At 44.0% G+C, this 15,697-nt stretch overlaps 1 protein-coding gene across 4 annotated transcripts in view; it reads right to left on the reverse strand.

The window, feature by feature from the left end:
• The window catches only part of EGFL6 (EGF like domain multiple 6), a 64,582-nt gene extending 51,422 nt beyond the window's left edge, over positions 1–13,160 (reverse strand). For 2 of the 4 annotated variants that reach the window (XM_075914773.2, XM_075914763.2), the window contains exons 1-2: positions 12,914–13,160; positions 2,177–2,286 (exon numbers count right to left, since the gene is read on the reverse strand). In XM_075914773.2, coding sequence (XP_075770888.2) covers positions 2,177–2,286; positions 12,914–12,993 — 190 coding nt within the window. In that variant the 5' untranslated portion in view covers positions 12,994–13,160. The remainder of the gene's footprint in view (positions 1–2,176; positions 2,287–12,913) is intronic. The other 2 variants (XM_075914762.2, XM_075914752.2) reach the window with 2 other exon arrangements.
• Positions 13,161–15,697: the final 2,537 nt, after the last annotated feature.

Consider the following 15,697-nt stretch of genomic DNA (forward strand, 5'->3'; position numbering starts at 1 on the left):
TGCCACCCAAGAATTACAGTGGCTGTCTGACACAACGCTCATGTAGCACAACACTGTTCTGTATATATACAGTAGTAAGATGTTTAAATGCTGCATAAGCTTTACTATTAGATGTTAAGACTTCCCAGATGGATAAATTAATGACGTCAAGAGAGCTTCAAAGACATTTGTGCATCCTGGTATGCAAAAGGAGCAGAAATCTAGGCCTGGATTCTAGGGCCAGGTCCACACTGTGTAGCTGAAGGTCAGTTTAAGATACACAATTCCAGCTATGTAAAAGTTTAGCTGTTAGTCAATGTACCTTAAAATGAGCTTTGGAGCTGTGGCCCGGCTCACACCACTTCCCATGACTCCCCTTGGCTGCAAAGGATGAAATGGAGCCCATGGGAGCTGCGAGGCTTCATGGTCATGGCGCCAGTATATAAACCGGGACGGCCAGTTAAAGTGTTTCTGAAAGTGTTTCTGTGGTACAGGTCTAGGGGATGTGGCTTTTCCCATAATTAGCCAATTTGTCACAACTCTGTTGTAAAACTCCAATTTCCCCAGTGTTTAATAAGTTTCTTATGTTGCTACAGATCTGTTTATTTTCCAGAGGTGCTCATCAGATATTTAATTGAGAACTGGAGCACCATATCATGAACATGAGACCCCCTATAATATTTTACAAAAGCAGATATTCTCCAATATGACAGGTTCTTTTCATTTAAGGCCTAACCCTGCAATGCATTAATACAATTCCTGCTTAAGTCAGTGAGCTGTTGTTGGTTATTTGCATTGCCATAGCACGAAGGATCCCTAGATATGTAAGTGCGTAAAATGTATAGGCTCTTGTACCAATACTCTTGCATTGCCAATTAAAGCACAAAGGAACGCTATAGTTTAGAATTTGCCAGAATTATCACAGTGAATATAGATATCTTTAAGGTGTGTTTAAATTTGTTAAATATTTATTAAGATGTAAAGAAACTCCAAATAAAAAGTTGCACACTGTGAAATAGAGTATTTAAAAAGAAACTCATCTAGAGCAAGGAGCCACTGCATCTTTATTTACAATTAATTATTTATTTCAAATCAGAAATCTGCCAGGCGAAGAATTTAAAAAACTGGTGAAAAATGGACACCAATAAGAGGTTATCTGAGTGCTTTTTTGGGGAAGGGGGGGAGAGGAGGGGAAGTGACTACTGCATTTGCTCATTCAAATTACTTTTGCATACTGTCATTTTTACCTCTATGTATTATTTAGTGTCAGAATTAGGATTATACAAACAATGTAAAATTATTAAGGAATTACTCTGCTCAGGTTTTTTTGGGGGGGGGGGGGGGTTGGGGGAGAAAGGGGTTAAATTGGCATTGTTATTTCAAAATCATATTACTACAAATAGGGAAAAAATACTTTTTGGTACCACTCCCTTTTAGACTGCACTCTAATTTCTCCAAATATACTGTGAATTGTTATTAAACCTCAACAGGTAGTCAATGCTAAGTTTATCCAGATAGCAAGTAGACCAGCCGAAAAATGTACTCCTAAAGTTCAAAATTCTGACTTCATTGTTCTTTGCCTAAATAGAGGTGGGGAGAAATTTCATATTGCTCTCTCTGCAGCAACTGTATATCCATAACAGACTGCATGCCTCCTAAAAGACCCTAATCCTTCATTAAGCCAACTTGCCATGGAGCAGAATACTGACTGGCAGAATAAGTTATATTCAGTAGGATGTGTTGCTTGACATTTAGTCGGGGTTTAGAAGGGTGAAAACAATTGCTTCTCAGAGAATCTGAAGACCAAGGATGCTAATTATTGGACAACATCTGTCTGTAAATAAAGTTTTAGTGGCTACAGTCTGTATTTTATTTTTTTATCTTGTTATAATTTTTAACGGCAATAGTGGTACAAGTAAACCCCATTTTTTATCTTTTGCTTGACGTCATCCGGGTAACCCTATTGGTCCTTTCTGGCCTTAAAGTTATGAATCCATTTCACTGGGTGGCTCTGTTTATCCAGTTCCGCATTTTTAAAGGGATTGTCTCTCAAACTTATTTTCATCCTATTCCTACAATATATTTAGTCCACACATGTTCTGCTTTTTATAACTTCTGGCAGACCCATAGGGAGCCACAATAGTTAAAAGCTAAGCACACAGTCATGAAGATATCAATGGTTATTTGCTGATGTTACCTTCACAGTGCCCTTTGTTCTTTCGCCAGCCATAACAGCATTCGAGCTTAGAACCGTAGCGACAAACTCCAGGCTGGCTTATAGTCATCAGCTGCTTGTGACTTCTTGAACTGTGCATGAAGCATAAAAATTAGCTGCAGCAGAGGAACACTTTTTAATCTACCACCCCACTGCCTCCTTCGCATGTTTTAATTCAATGTCATCTCCCCCACCCCATCACACATTTGAATGTTGCTGATGTGCTTTACTGAAGCAGTCAGCAGGGTTTGTTGAAGGGATGCTGAGTAGATGGGTTGGGGATTTTCCAACTAACTGACAGCTTTTCGATTAAAATCGTAGAGGAGAAAGTAGGGCCAGATCAGTGAAGTTCCACTGACTTTTGCAAGCTGCGGGAGTCAATGGGGCTATTCCATTGTGCACCACATAAGGAAATAGCTCACTGTGATTAATTCTACAATGCTAATTACCAAATTACAATACTAAAGGGAAAAAAATCAGTACTACATAAATCCTGAGGTGGTTGACATGCAGTGATAAATGACAGGATGGTTTGGGGGCTCCTTCCCCCTACCCATTTACTTCCTCCCCCTGACCTATTTTTCCTCCCACTTTTGTCCATAACGTCTTCTGCCATGCAGACACCTAGGTTTGCCAGGTGTCCAGTTTTGAACCAGACAGTCCAGTATCTGAGCTTTCTGTTCGGGAAACAAATTGAGACAATATAAATGAGAAAATATAAATGTCTGGCATTTTCAAAATAAGATCTAATGTAGATTGTGATGTAATGTCAAGTGTGTCTGGTATTTTAGTTGAAACCATCTGGCAACCCTACAGACACTTATACATGAAACTCCCTCCCTGACCTGAAATCCCATGCCTCTGCTTCCTTCTAAGTCCCTTTCTAATACACTTAGACAAAGTCTTTAAATATTAGTCATCCCTCACAGAAAATGTTGCTTCATTAGTGAGATTTCAGTAGCTTGTGTGGCTATTTACAGGGCAATTTGTGAGAACACACAAGTCCTATAATAAAAATAAGACTCATTAATTTTTTGTACTTCCTCTGCATCACATTATCTTCTGATGATAATGTCATTAAATGCCTTTTTACCCTGTACTGAGTTGTAATATAACTTATTAGAGCAACTACGGAGTTACATACTCATTGCAGGTTTCCAAAGCACTCATCCCCATAGGAATCATTCACATAAATTAAGAGAAAAATAATACTTCTAAAGGTAGGGAATAATATTTCCACTCAGCAAAACTGCCTTCTGAAATTGAACAGAGGCAGGCCAGCCAGGAGACAAGTCACCCAAAGAAATCCAAAATCTCAAAGTTATTGGAGAGTTGCATCTCACCCTGAATGAGACAAAAGCTCTGTAAAGTCTATTCTATATAAGTTTTAATAATATGCTCACACTATAGAATCTGAATGCCTCCCAGCAATGCATTAAGGCACATGACTCATCTGTTATGTGATGTTTATTCTCTCATTCCTTTTCCCCAAAGGAAGAAGCATGTGCAGTTAAGCGATAGAATGCAGGAGTGATCTGGGGGTGGAGAGTCTGGGTGGGAGAGAGGGTGTGGGAGGGGCCTGAGGATTAGGGCAACTACTAGGGATGTAAAGGAGGAGTCGACTAGTCACCTATGCTTATTGTATAGTCAAGTTCACTACTCGCATTCCACCCCCCCTTGCTGCCTCTCTATCAGTAATACCTGTGCACGGGAAGTCCCAAATTCCCACTGGGACCCCCAGGCACAGGGGCTCATGCCAGGTGTGGGACAAAACCCTGCTGTGGTTCTGCAATTTAAAATGCAGTAGAAGCCGGGGGCAGGCTGCCTGGCTCCTTCTGCCTTTTAAATTGCAGAGCTTCAGAGGGGTTTGATCCTGCACTCGGCACGATCTGGAACTGAGCAGGGCTGCCTACTGACTAATCGAGTAGTTGATAAAAATTATATCGACTACTTGATTAGTTAAATACTCACATTTTAATATCCGATAGAAATGTAGCCGTGTTAGTCTACACTCTCTCAATGACTTAACCACCTGCATTCTGCTACAAAGACCTTTTACATCTGCACTTGAAAGGGAATCCTCTGAACTGTCATTCATGTTAAAATTCGACACTCTCCAAAAAGGAATGAACAAACACTCAGGCTATCTTACCCATTACCAAGATAGCTTCCCCAATTATCACCATTAACTCACAAACATCCCACTCTCCCCACCTCTAATATCATCAATTCACAGACACTTACCTTCCTTCCTTCCTTCCCCCCTGCATTGCCCTCCTGTTCTGAAATGTGATTTGTCCTTTTTATATGTGTTCATTTTTTTAAATTGTATCCTTTGGTGTATATGGTTGTGACTATTTTCTTCCACTATTTGATCTGAGGAAGTGGGTCTGGCCCACGAAAGCTCATCATCTAATAAACCATCTTGTTAGTCTTTAAAGTGCTACATAGTCCTGCATTTTAATATCCATAGCACTTACCTGGCACAACTCTTGGGGCGGGGAGGGGGGGAAACACATGCATGCAACACCCCCAGCTACTCTCATCGTCTGCAATTCCTGGCCAATATGAGTGGCAAGGGTGGAGCCTGTAGATGACTGCTGCTAGCAGTGATGCATACAGCTCCATCTGCCAGTGAAGAGAGGGTATGGCAGCATGCAGTGCCCCTTCCTCCCAGGGCCCCTGGGCTGTAAAGCTATCTGTCAGAGGATCTTGCAGAATGGCCTAGTTTTGTAAGACTTGGAATTAATCCAGTCTCATCCCATAGCAATCTGATCATTGAAGAATTTCACCTTAACTCTGTCTTGCACTTCTTCCTTTTATTTATTAGCTGAAGTTTCTCACAAGACCCAATTCTCTTGCAGGTACAAGTAGCTGATGTTTCCCATTGATATCACTATACACTTGAGGTGGAGAAAAAGAATGTGCACAGAAAAAAATACTCTCATTGACCTACATTACAGATAAACTTGTTTGGAAAGTGTCTTCCTTCAATTTGAAGTTGGTGGAGCTGTGCTGATTTACATTGGCTCTGCAGCTACTCTTAAATTTATATATAAAGAGAAATGCAAAGGTACATTGAAAATGCATGTCAGGGTCTCAGATGGTTATTCCAGTAGGAATCAGTTCATTATTCCTAGTCTCCAAAAATTGGGGCTCTTTGATTTTTTGTTCAAAGTGAATCTAATCTTCAATATTGGAACAGCTAACCCCAGTAAAAAGTTATTACTATTATAATACACCTTCTAGTCCATATAAAACTTGAGTATTTGTGAAGTGCTTTGAAATGCATAGATCAGTGGAAGTTTCAGACAATCCATCATGAAAACTATAATGATACCTCTAACACAGAGGTAAATGGAGGCACATTAAGGTGAAGGTCAGACAGGAAGTGATTCACAGAGTCAGAAATAAACCACAGTAGTTGGTACCACTCATGTCAAAAGCTAACCTCTATCTCCTGAACCCCACTGGACAGAAACCATTCATGGCTTCCAAATATGTCACACACCTGAGACTAACTCTTAGAGAGGCTCATTCAGGAGAGGTTTTTTTTCTGACTTTTTGGACAACTTTTAGATGGAACATCTTCTGGTCTAAGTGTGAACAACACTCTACTTTAACTTCTTTCATTTGAAGGTGTTGGCTCAATGGTGGGTATTTTGCACTTGAGCAGACAAACTGTCTTGTACCAAATTTTTTTCCATTTGAATTCTATATTGAGATTTTTATTTCTACACTACACATGAGCAAGCTTGAAATATACACACTTATAATTCTGTTTGACAACTATCCTTGTTTATAAAAAAAAGGCAGCGTTACAGAGAGGACATACCCTGTACCTAATTTTAAAATTCCCCTTATTTTGAAATAACAAGTGGAATGTCCACACTTCCAAGCCCATTATTTCAAAATAATAACTCCTGCTTTCCATGAGGAAAAATGCTTATTGCAAAATAGTTATTTTGAAATAGCAGTAGTGTGGACGCTCTACTGCTGCTATTTCAAAATAACCAATCCCAGAAGTCATTCACAGAAAATACTCCCTAGTGCTTCCTGGGGCTCTAAGTAGAGGTAGTGAATACACATTAAGGGAGCATGCCTCAGACTAATTTTGAGGTTCCCTGTAGTGTGGATAAGCTATTTCAAAATAGTTATTTTGGGAGTTATTATTTCAAAATAAGTTATTTTGAAATAATTTCCTAGTGTAGACATGTCCACAGTAACTTAATCCCAATGGGTGCTATAAGTGAACGCATGGATTACAGAGATTTACAATGGTACTACACCCATGGAAAAGATAGACATTGACAGACTTGTAATTTCTTTGGGAAAGTATGGTACTCTTACATAAAGAAGACACAGTTTTAAAAAGTGGCTAATGTTGTGATCTATTTTTTTATTGTTGATGCTTAGATCCTAAGATGCAAACATTTTTTAACAAGACATGTTACTAACCTTGTCTTGTACCCAGCATAACAGGTGCTTGGCCTGTTGCAGAAGCAGTCAGGAGCTTTGGGTTGTATTTACTTCTGCAACTGACCCACATTAGACCTTCATCTCCTCCTGCCTCTTTTCTTATGCCTATAAGAATGTTAAGCCTGGAAGTTCTTCAGCATTCTCAGAAACTCAAAGCACCTCAAATCACTCGTTGCATATATGAAACACCAAGGTTGCATGTTTTAGAAAATTATACACCACAACAGATGCCTTTAGAGGCAATACTTCCCCATTCATATGCATAGAGTCCGAGTGTAGAAAAGAAACAGTTTAATAAAAGGAGGGAAGTAACTGGGTGTTAATTTGGGAAAACACCAGAAGTGGAGTTCATAAACTATGAGCAAAAGATCCACCTCCAAGTAATTTGAGCAGTATCCTTTTCCCCACAGGTTCTTAAGTCCAGAAACCCAAAAGTCCCTGTCATGTACCGGATAAGTAGAGGATCTACATTTCCCTTTGTTTAGCTCTTTCTCTTAAAGAATGTATAGAACCTCTTTATGCCCTTTGATAGATGTAACTCATCTTGTGCTTTAGTTTTTCTAACTCTGTGTCATCTTTACTAGCAATTCTTAATAATTTGTCCATGTTTCAATTTTTTGTAGGATTCCTTTTTGACTGTCAGGTTGCGAAAAAGCTCCTGATAGAGCCATATATATAATCTTTGTGACATTTTTTGCATTTGGAGTGTTTACCATTGTGCCTTTAATATTGTTTAAGAAACTGAAAGCTGTCCTAAACTTCCTCCTCCCTTAGATTTTCTTCCCATGGATCTTACTACTAGTTATCAGAGTTTGTTAAAAGTTGGCTTGCTTGTTTATTTGTTTAGTCCACTATCCTTATTGTGCTGTTCTCACTCCTTTCCTTAGGATCATGAAATCTGACATTTTATGATCACTTTCATCCAAATTGCCTTTCACCTCTAGCTTCCTAACCAGTTCCTGTACGGTTCTGAATTAACTTATCATGAGGCAGCAATACAAGAGAATCTACATAGAATAGAATTAGGACACTTATCAGTGCTGTATAGTATGTCAGAGAAGATTTAGGAAATGGCTGTGACAGATATTGCAATCACATGCAATAATTTTGGGGACTATACTGTATTAAGTATATGAATGGTTTGGGTTCCCATGGACCATGGTTTGTATACAACTTCAGTGGCTAGGAGGGTTACCACAGCTCCTCCAGGAACTGAAAAAACAGCAAGGAGTGAATAAGGAAAATCACTCGGCTTGTAAACACCTCCAGAGAGTTACCACTCCCTGAGATTTGCATGTAGTGGTTGACACTAGGTTTTCCAGAGACAAAGAAGAGGATTTTGGTATAAAAGGCTGAGTTTAAACTGACACACAGCTGCCTTCTGATTCAGCAAATGGACAGCACCCTCTGTGCAAGGGCAGTTGGGGAAGGAAGAGGGTAACTGCTGAGGAAGGACTGGAAGGAGTTTGGCTTACTAGGACTCCATAAGACTGATGGGTCTCCTCTGGCAACTCGTCAGGTTTTTTTAAGCATGCAGAGAGGACCTTTTATGACGTGTAATGCTTTTACCCTAAAAATAAATGTATTGGTGTACATTGTTGTAGCTCTCTGAGACAGGTTAGCCAGGTAGCCATAGGGATGGCTCGGCTCAGAATTCTGTATTAATATGCTTAGTAAGAAATCTCTTTGTCATAAAACATTTCCTGATTTTTGTTGTTGTCTGTATTGTTACAGACATGATCACTGACAAATATTTTGAAATACATTTCCAAAACAATTAAAAATAATGTGATTATATTGTGTTACATTGAGAAATAAAATATGCAGAATTTTAAAATATCATGTGTGAAAAGTCAATATTTTTTATTGGAATTCCGCCAGGAGAACTGAGGAAGTGACCCAATCATTGGTGAGGAGGATACGAGAAAAAAAAATAAAGCTGGCTCTATTGTTACCTCAGACTATGTTGCTGACTAGTGACAGACACACCCATAAATAACAGTTAAGTTTTATGATGTACATTGTATACATAGAGTTAAGCCATGTCATTTGAAGCAATGTCTTTGTTTTTCTTTGTTATGACCTCTTTGATTATATTTGTAACTTTGCCCTAGCCAATTCTAGTTATGAAACATGACGAAGCACCAGCTTCAACATGATCTTGTTTCGATCCCCCACCCTTGAAGGAATTTTGGCTGAGTCAGCAAGAATATGGCTAAGGGTTCCATCACTTCTTTCCTCCCCTCATCCCATGGTTATGCCTCAAAGGCACAACCCAGACCTGGTCTTTTATCCTTTATATAAGTATAGACAGGGCTCTACAAACGGCGGCGAAATTCACTCGCCAGCCTCGCACCGCGCATGCGCCAGACCTGCACTGCGCATGCGCACACCGCCAGTGAACGGAGCGACCGGCTGAAATCTACTCACCACGGGCGAGTAGATAAACGGATTTGTCTAGCCCTGAGTATAGATTATTTTCATGTCTATCTTCCACTAATATTATACAAATCTAATTCTTTCCCTAGCCATTCTTTTCAGCATGTAGCCATTTTTGTCACTGTTCTCTAAACTCATTATCAGAAAATAGTTGAACTTTAAACAAAGGCCTAGAACTTGAACATAGTATTCAAATGGACTAATCTGATACTCCTTTTGCAGACAACATTCTCCTTTAAATCAGTGCTGAGTTAGTACAGCAAGACTTGGATGTAGGGTGAAATCCTGGCCCCACTGAAATCAATAGAAGTTTTATTATAATTTCATCCCTAATACGTTGAGTGATCTGAATGTTAAAAAAAGAACCATTTTCATTTGCTCCGTAATATGATGCCTGAAAAAGTCATTGGCCTTTTTGTTCTTGTCTTAGCTCTCTTCATACTTGTTTCTTGACTATTGTCCATTATGACCTGTATGTTTCTTCTGGTATCACTTCTTTACAGGATCCCTTTTCAGTGATTATTTTTCCTTTTAGAAAAATATTAGCAGTTACTTCAGTTTTTCAAAGCTGATTCTAATTTTGCTATTTCCTGTCCATATTTCTAAGCTCTGTATGGGGACAAAAAACTTACCAACTGTCCTAATTTAGTATTGTCTACAAGAGTATTTAACATGCTGTTGTATCCTTCCATCCAGATGTTTGAAGTCTTTTTTATTAGAACAAGATGCACTCCAATCTTTGTCAAAGCTCTTGGGGAACACCAATCTGTCTTCTCATATCTAGCTATAGAACATGATGCAAGGATCGGTCTTACAAACTACTGGTTTAATGTATACTAACTAAATTATATCACACACCCCTGATTAAGCTCAAAAATAAATGTTTTTTTGTTGAAATAGGATGCTTATATTTTGCAATTTAAAGCCTCCGAGGAAGCTCGAAACAAACACATAAAAGCTCAAGAAATAACCAGCACAAACATAATGTTGGGGTGCCCTACTTTAAATGCAAAATGTGTTTTCTATACGAGCAGCTCTGGAGTTTATAAACTTGAGTCCCAGTGCAGTTCTTGAAAAAAAACTGAGTACTTGACAGCTCTGAACATGCTGGAACAGCACACTTCCACTTGCTGATAAGAAACATACCAGTTCGCGACCCTAATACTAAACAAATAAACCATGCTACATCTTGAACACTTCATCTCTAATTGCAATGAATTCTCCTTTTTAATAGTTACTATTTTATTGTGGTCTTTATGGTTTTTTGTTTAACTCTGAACGTGAAGCCCTGGAAAAGTTTGTCTGATACAGAATAAATGTAATTCCCTTTCAAAACTGTATCTAGACCTTACCTCGATGTTCTCCGTGTTGGAATACAAATGTTTTAAAACCTTTAACATGTGGTTATTGAGAGGGTCTATTTCAATAAGCAAATGAAAGGCAAGGATAATTTATAGCCTTCTGTATTTTGATTAACTCCTTTTTCTTCATCTGTATTTCCCTGAGTTTTTTAAATTATAGAGCCAGAGCCAAATGCAATGTAACCCTATTGACTTCAGTGGAATTACTCCATAGAAAGTTTAGGCTATACTATAGTCTGTAAAACAGAGAGAAAATCTTAGTACTCTATACTCAACTTTATAAAAATCAAAGCTGTACCAACAAGCAGTACAGGTTGGACCCATCTGGTCCAGCATCGAACAAGAGAATTTTCCAGACCAGGGGAAATCTCCTACCACCTGCTCCCAAGCCCATCTCCCACTACTGACAGGCTGTCCTAGCAGGCAACCCTGCCTCGCTGTCCTCTGCCCTTCCCCAACCTGGCTGGGCTGCTTGCCTAGCTACTGCTGGCTCCCTGGGAGGCACAGGCTCCAGCTCCTGCTGTGGGGCTATGTTCCTGTGCAGTTTGGAGCAGCTGCGGGGCTGGGGAAAGACATGGGGCTTTGACCCCAGCCCTGCACAGTCAGGGGAAGCCGCGGGGCTCTGGTCCCAGCCTTGCACTCCTGGGGGCTACTGGAGGGCTCTGGCCCTGGTCCCATGCTGCCCTCAGCAGGGCTGTGGATTCTGATGTCCCCCCTGGCTGGCACTCCTGCCCTTAGGCTCCCGGGCTCTCTGCTCCAGGAGCATTTCTGGTCCTGCCGGACCACAGATGTTGCCGAACTAGAGAGTCCCAGATTTTGGAGGTACAATCTGTACTGAATTTAACATGTTGCACATCTACATCTATTTACTGGAAAATGCTTGAGGGTTTGATGCATTCAAAAAGCTTTAGAGGAAACACAACATGAAGATATAAATTCCTATGGAAAGTCTATTAAATGCATGTCAGTCAAAGTACCCTAAAAGAAGCACTCTTCTTAGGCAGAACAAGCATAAATAGGCGAAGCTGGGCACCCCCACCAAACAGCTGCTTGCACCCTCAATCAAAGTTAGAGAGGATCCCTACCCTCCAGAACCAGCTGCTATAACAGTCACTGATAAGCAATTGATTAGAGAAGGAAAAAACCCAAAGCAGGGGTTGAAATGTGTTAAATTTATATATTAAAGCTAGTGAAGAGCTTGAAACAAAACTCCAGGTTTGGCCACCCATGAATTTGCAAATTCTAACTACAATATATGTTTCACAACTCTCTCCCCCATTATTTTTATGTCATGTCTAGACCCAAATGCTCCAAAACTTTGCAGTGTTAGGAATCAGATCCTGAAACTTGGGTCGCTCTCTAATTGCATAATTCACAAAATAATACACATTTTACACTAATGCCTAGATATCATGAGATTAAAACATTACAAACTGAGGTACAGTACATGCATTCACAAAGTGATAAAAACATCCAAACACGTGTATATGTTGTTAAAAAGGATAACTGTGTAGAGGAACAGGGGGAAAGCTTACGTTAACATACATTTGAGTAGAACTGGGTAAATACTGATGAAAAACTGTAAATATCTGTGCAATTAAAAACATTCACAAGCCCTTTTATTAGTTTTCTGTGATCATTAGTACAGGCGATTTTTCTCATTCTCAATAATGTTTTGCTTTCTGCAACCAGTCCCTCTCCAGGAGGTGGACAGGTGTCTGTGCAAATGTTTATAGGAAAAGTGTTTCCATCAACACCTTGATATGGCTGATTTCCCTTTTCTTTATTCTATGACAGTGTTTCTCAAACTGTGCTCTGTGGAGCCCCAGGGCCCCGCAAGACATCTCCAGGGGCTCCGGAGGTTGACAAACTGGAAACATGGATAGGTACAACACATACAATCAGTGGACCGCAGAGGCTCCGCCTAAATTTTTACACATGTAAAGGGCTCAAAAAGTTTGAGAACCGCTGTAATCTATGACATTAATTCACCACTCAGAGCAGGACAACAGGGTGACCACCAGTCATCCCTCCCCTGTTCCCCCAGCTAACAGTCAAAGAGACAACCAGGAGCCCTGTGTCGCCATAGAGACTAACAGATATATTAGGGCATAAGCTGTGGTGGGCAAAGAGCGGGCCACAGCAAAGAGCTGGGAGCGGGAGGGGGAGGATGTCCCTGGAAGCGGTCATCCAACAGACCAGAGCCTGCCCAGCACATCTGTAACACGCTGCGCCTGTTCCCTGGTCACCGGCCAGCGGAAACAAAAGGCGCCTGAAGGATTCACGACTTGTGCTCTACAGTTTGCCCGACTCCAGTTCAGGGTCCGAGCTGCGGAGCGCGCCTCCGCCGTGAGAGACAGACCCTCGCCCCCCGCTCAGCGCCTCCCGCCCCTGCCTTGGAGAGGCGAGCAGCGCCTGGCGCCCGCCCTCGTCCACTCACCTGGCCGTGTCAGCAACGCCGCGGGTAACCACGGGCAGCAGGGCGGCTAGCAAAGCGCTGCAAGCGATCGGCCCCACCATGGCTGGGCTGCCGGGCTGCCTGGGTGGGCGTGACGAGCCTCGCCCGCCGGTGCCGGCTCGGGGCTGCGGAGCAAGGGGGAGCGGCTCTCCCAGCGGAGAGCGGAGGAGGAGCGAGGGGAGCTGGCTGCCAGCGGGGACAGCCACGCCGCTGCCCCCCACACGCGCGGGGGGCTGGTTAAATGAGACAGGGGGTCGGCTGGGGGCGGGTCCCTCGCTCCCACTGTGGCGACCCGCCTACAGGCACACGCTGCTGCCGCTTCAGCGCTCGGGGGCAAGGCAAGCGGCGCGCACTGGCCGCTAAGCGTGGTGGGCAGGAAAAAGTAGGGGCTGACCCCCCCCGTTAACACCCCCCCTCCCCACACACACACACACAACAAAGCCCGAAAAGCAGTTCAGCAGGGCACAGGTACTGCTGTGTTGAACACCACAACGTCCCCTTTGAAGTGGAGGCTGCTGGCACCCAGTCAAGGAGGTAAAACAAGGGTGACCCAGGCAACCCGTTTACAGCAGGGTTAGCAGTGGATTTCCTAGCGATGGACCCAGGAGTACAAGTTCACATACTCACTTCCACACCGTGGCTGCATCTAGACTGGCAAGTTTTGCTTTTGCGGGAAAACTTGCCAGCTGTCTACACTGGCCACTTGAATTGCCGCAAGAGCACTGACTTCCTACTGTCTGAAATCAGTGCTTCTTGCGGAAATGCTATGCTGCTCCCGTTTCGGGCAAAAGCCCTCTTGCGCAAATGCTTTTGCATTTTTCAGCGGCTGAATCAGGACCTGGGGCAGAGCAGCTGGGATGCTGCCGGGTTGGTCCAGTAGTGCCCAGAGCGGGTGCTGCAGGACCAATCCGCAGCGCCCCAGCTGCTCTGCTCCAGGGTCCAAAACAAAAGCCTGGTCTGCTGGGGGGGGGGGCACACTATCCGCGCCCCCCCCCCCAGCAGACCAGGGACACGGGGAGCAGAGCAGCAGCGGCAGCGGGGTGCCGCGCCCCTGAGGCTTTGCTCTGGCAAAGTCTCAGAGGCGCGGGACCCCTCCCCCCCGCGGCTGCGGCTTCAGTCCCGGTGCCTGTGGTCTGCTGGGGACCGTCCCCAGCAGACCACAGGCACTGGGTCTCAAGCAGCAGCAGCGGCGGTTCCCGCGCTTCTGAGGCTTTGCTCTGGCAAAGCCTCAGAAGCGTGGGAACCCGCCCGGTGCCCCTGGTCTGCTGGAGACGGTCTCCAGCAGACCAGGGGCACCGGAGCAGCTTACGAACAAGGCTTTCTTGCCCCGGAGCTCGCAGGTAGCAATCCGCCACCTCGACCTCCGGGGCGAGAAAGCCCCGTTCGTAAGTGCGGATCCGACATAAGTCGGATCCGCGTAAGTCGGGGACTGCCTGTATATAATGTTGGGATGTAAATGTGTAGGCAACTATACACATTCTCTCTGTGCTGCCTCTGTATCAGAGGCAGTAAGGGGAAGGGGAGAGGGTGGGAGTTGGTGCTCGTGGGGAGCAGGCTTTTAAGGCTGGCTCCCCATAGCACCAGATCCCACAGAGCCACCTGCTCCTGCTAACCCCACATTGCTGCCTCTGATAGAGAGACAACAGCACAGAGGGTAAGGGGGGCAGGCGGGAGCTGGTACACACATGAAGCTGGCTTTCTAGCCACTTCTCATGTGCATCGACTCTCACAGAACTGTCTGCCACTCCACACTTCTGACTCTCTATCGGGGCACCAGCAGAGGGTGGGCAGGCAGGAGACAATATGCATGGGGAGCCAGCTTTTAAGTCAGCTCTCCATGCATGTCGGCTCTGCAGAACTGCTCGCTTCCCCCACTGCTGCCTCTATTAGAGATAGCAGAGTGGAGGGGTAGGGGAGGCTGCTGCAGAGCAGCCTCTCTCTGTGGCAGGCCCAGGCTCGCCACAGACAGAGGCTGCTCCATGGGATTCTAGTGCAACTCCTGTCTTGAGGGACCTTGGTCCCCCTGCAGATGGGGGCTGCTACTGTGGAGCAGCCTGTGTCTGTGGTGGGCCCACACTTGCCACGAAGAGAGGCTGCTCTATGGGATGCTGGCACAGCTCCTGTCTGCGGGGAGCTTGGGTTCCCTGCAGACAGGGGCTGCTGCCATCCTGTGCTGCTGTCTCTGTGTCAAAGGCAGCAGCGCAGGATGGCTGGCAGGAACTGGTCTGTGCAGGAAGCTGGTTTAAAAACTGGTTCCCCATGCAGACCGGCTCTCGCCTGCTGCCCCATGCTGCTGCCTGAGATACAGTGGTAGCAGTGCAAGGTAGCAGGGGCTGTCTAAGAGTGGGGCTAGGAGTGCACTGGCTGTTGGCCCCGCCCCCGGGGACTATCAAATAAACATGCAACCACTAAAATTTTGTGTGATTACACAATTATTCAATTATATACCATTTAGCATCCCTAATATAATGGAATCCACTTCAAGCAGGGGGTGCAGCATCAGGATGTTAAAATGCGGTTAGTTGACTAGTCGACTGGTCGATGGAACCCCTGCTGGGGCTCTTGTACATTTCAAAGGAGGAATGCAGAACGCCACATATAGCCCGGGGCCAGTGGGAAGTCCTGCTGACTCCGGGCTGCACGCGGTGTGCCTACTTTGAAATGCATTTCAAAGTCATAGACTCAGAGACTTTAAGGTCAGAAGGGACCATTATGATCATTTACTCTGACCCCCCTGCACAGTACAGGCCACAGAATCTCACCCAC

This window comes from Pelodiscus sinensis, chromosome 1 (genome assembly GCF_052426305.1).
Source record: "Pelodiscus sinensis isolate ZL-2025 chromosome 1, ASM5242630v1, whole genome shotgun sequence".
Classification (NCBI taxonomy): domain Eukaryota; kingdom Metazoa; phylum Chordata; order Testudines; family Trionychidae; genus Pelodiscus; species Pelodiscus sinensis.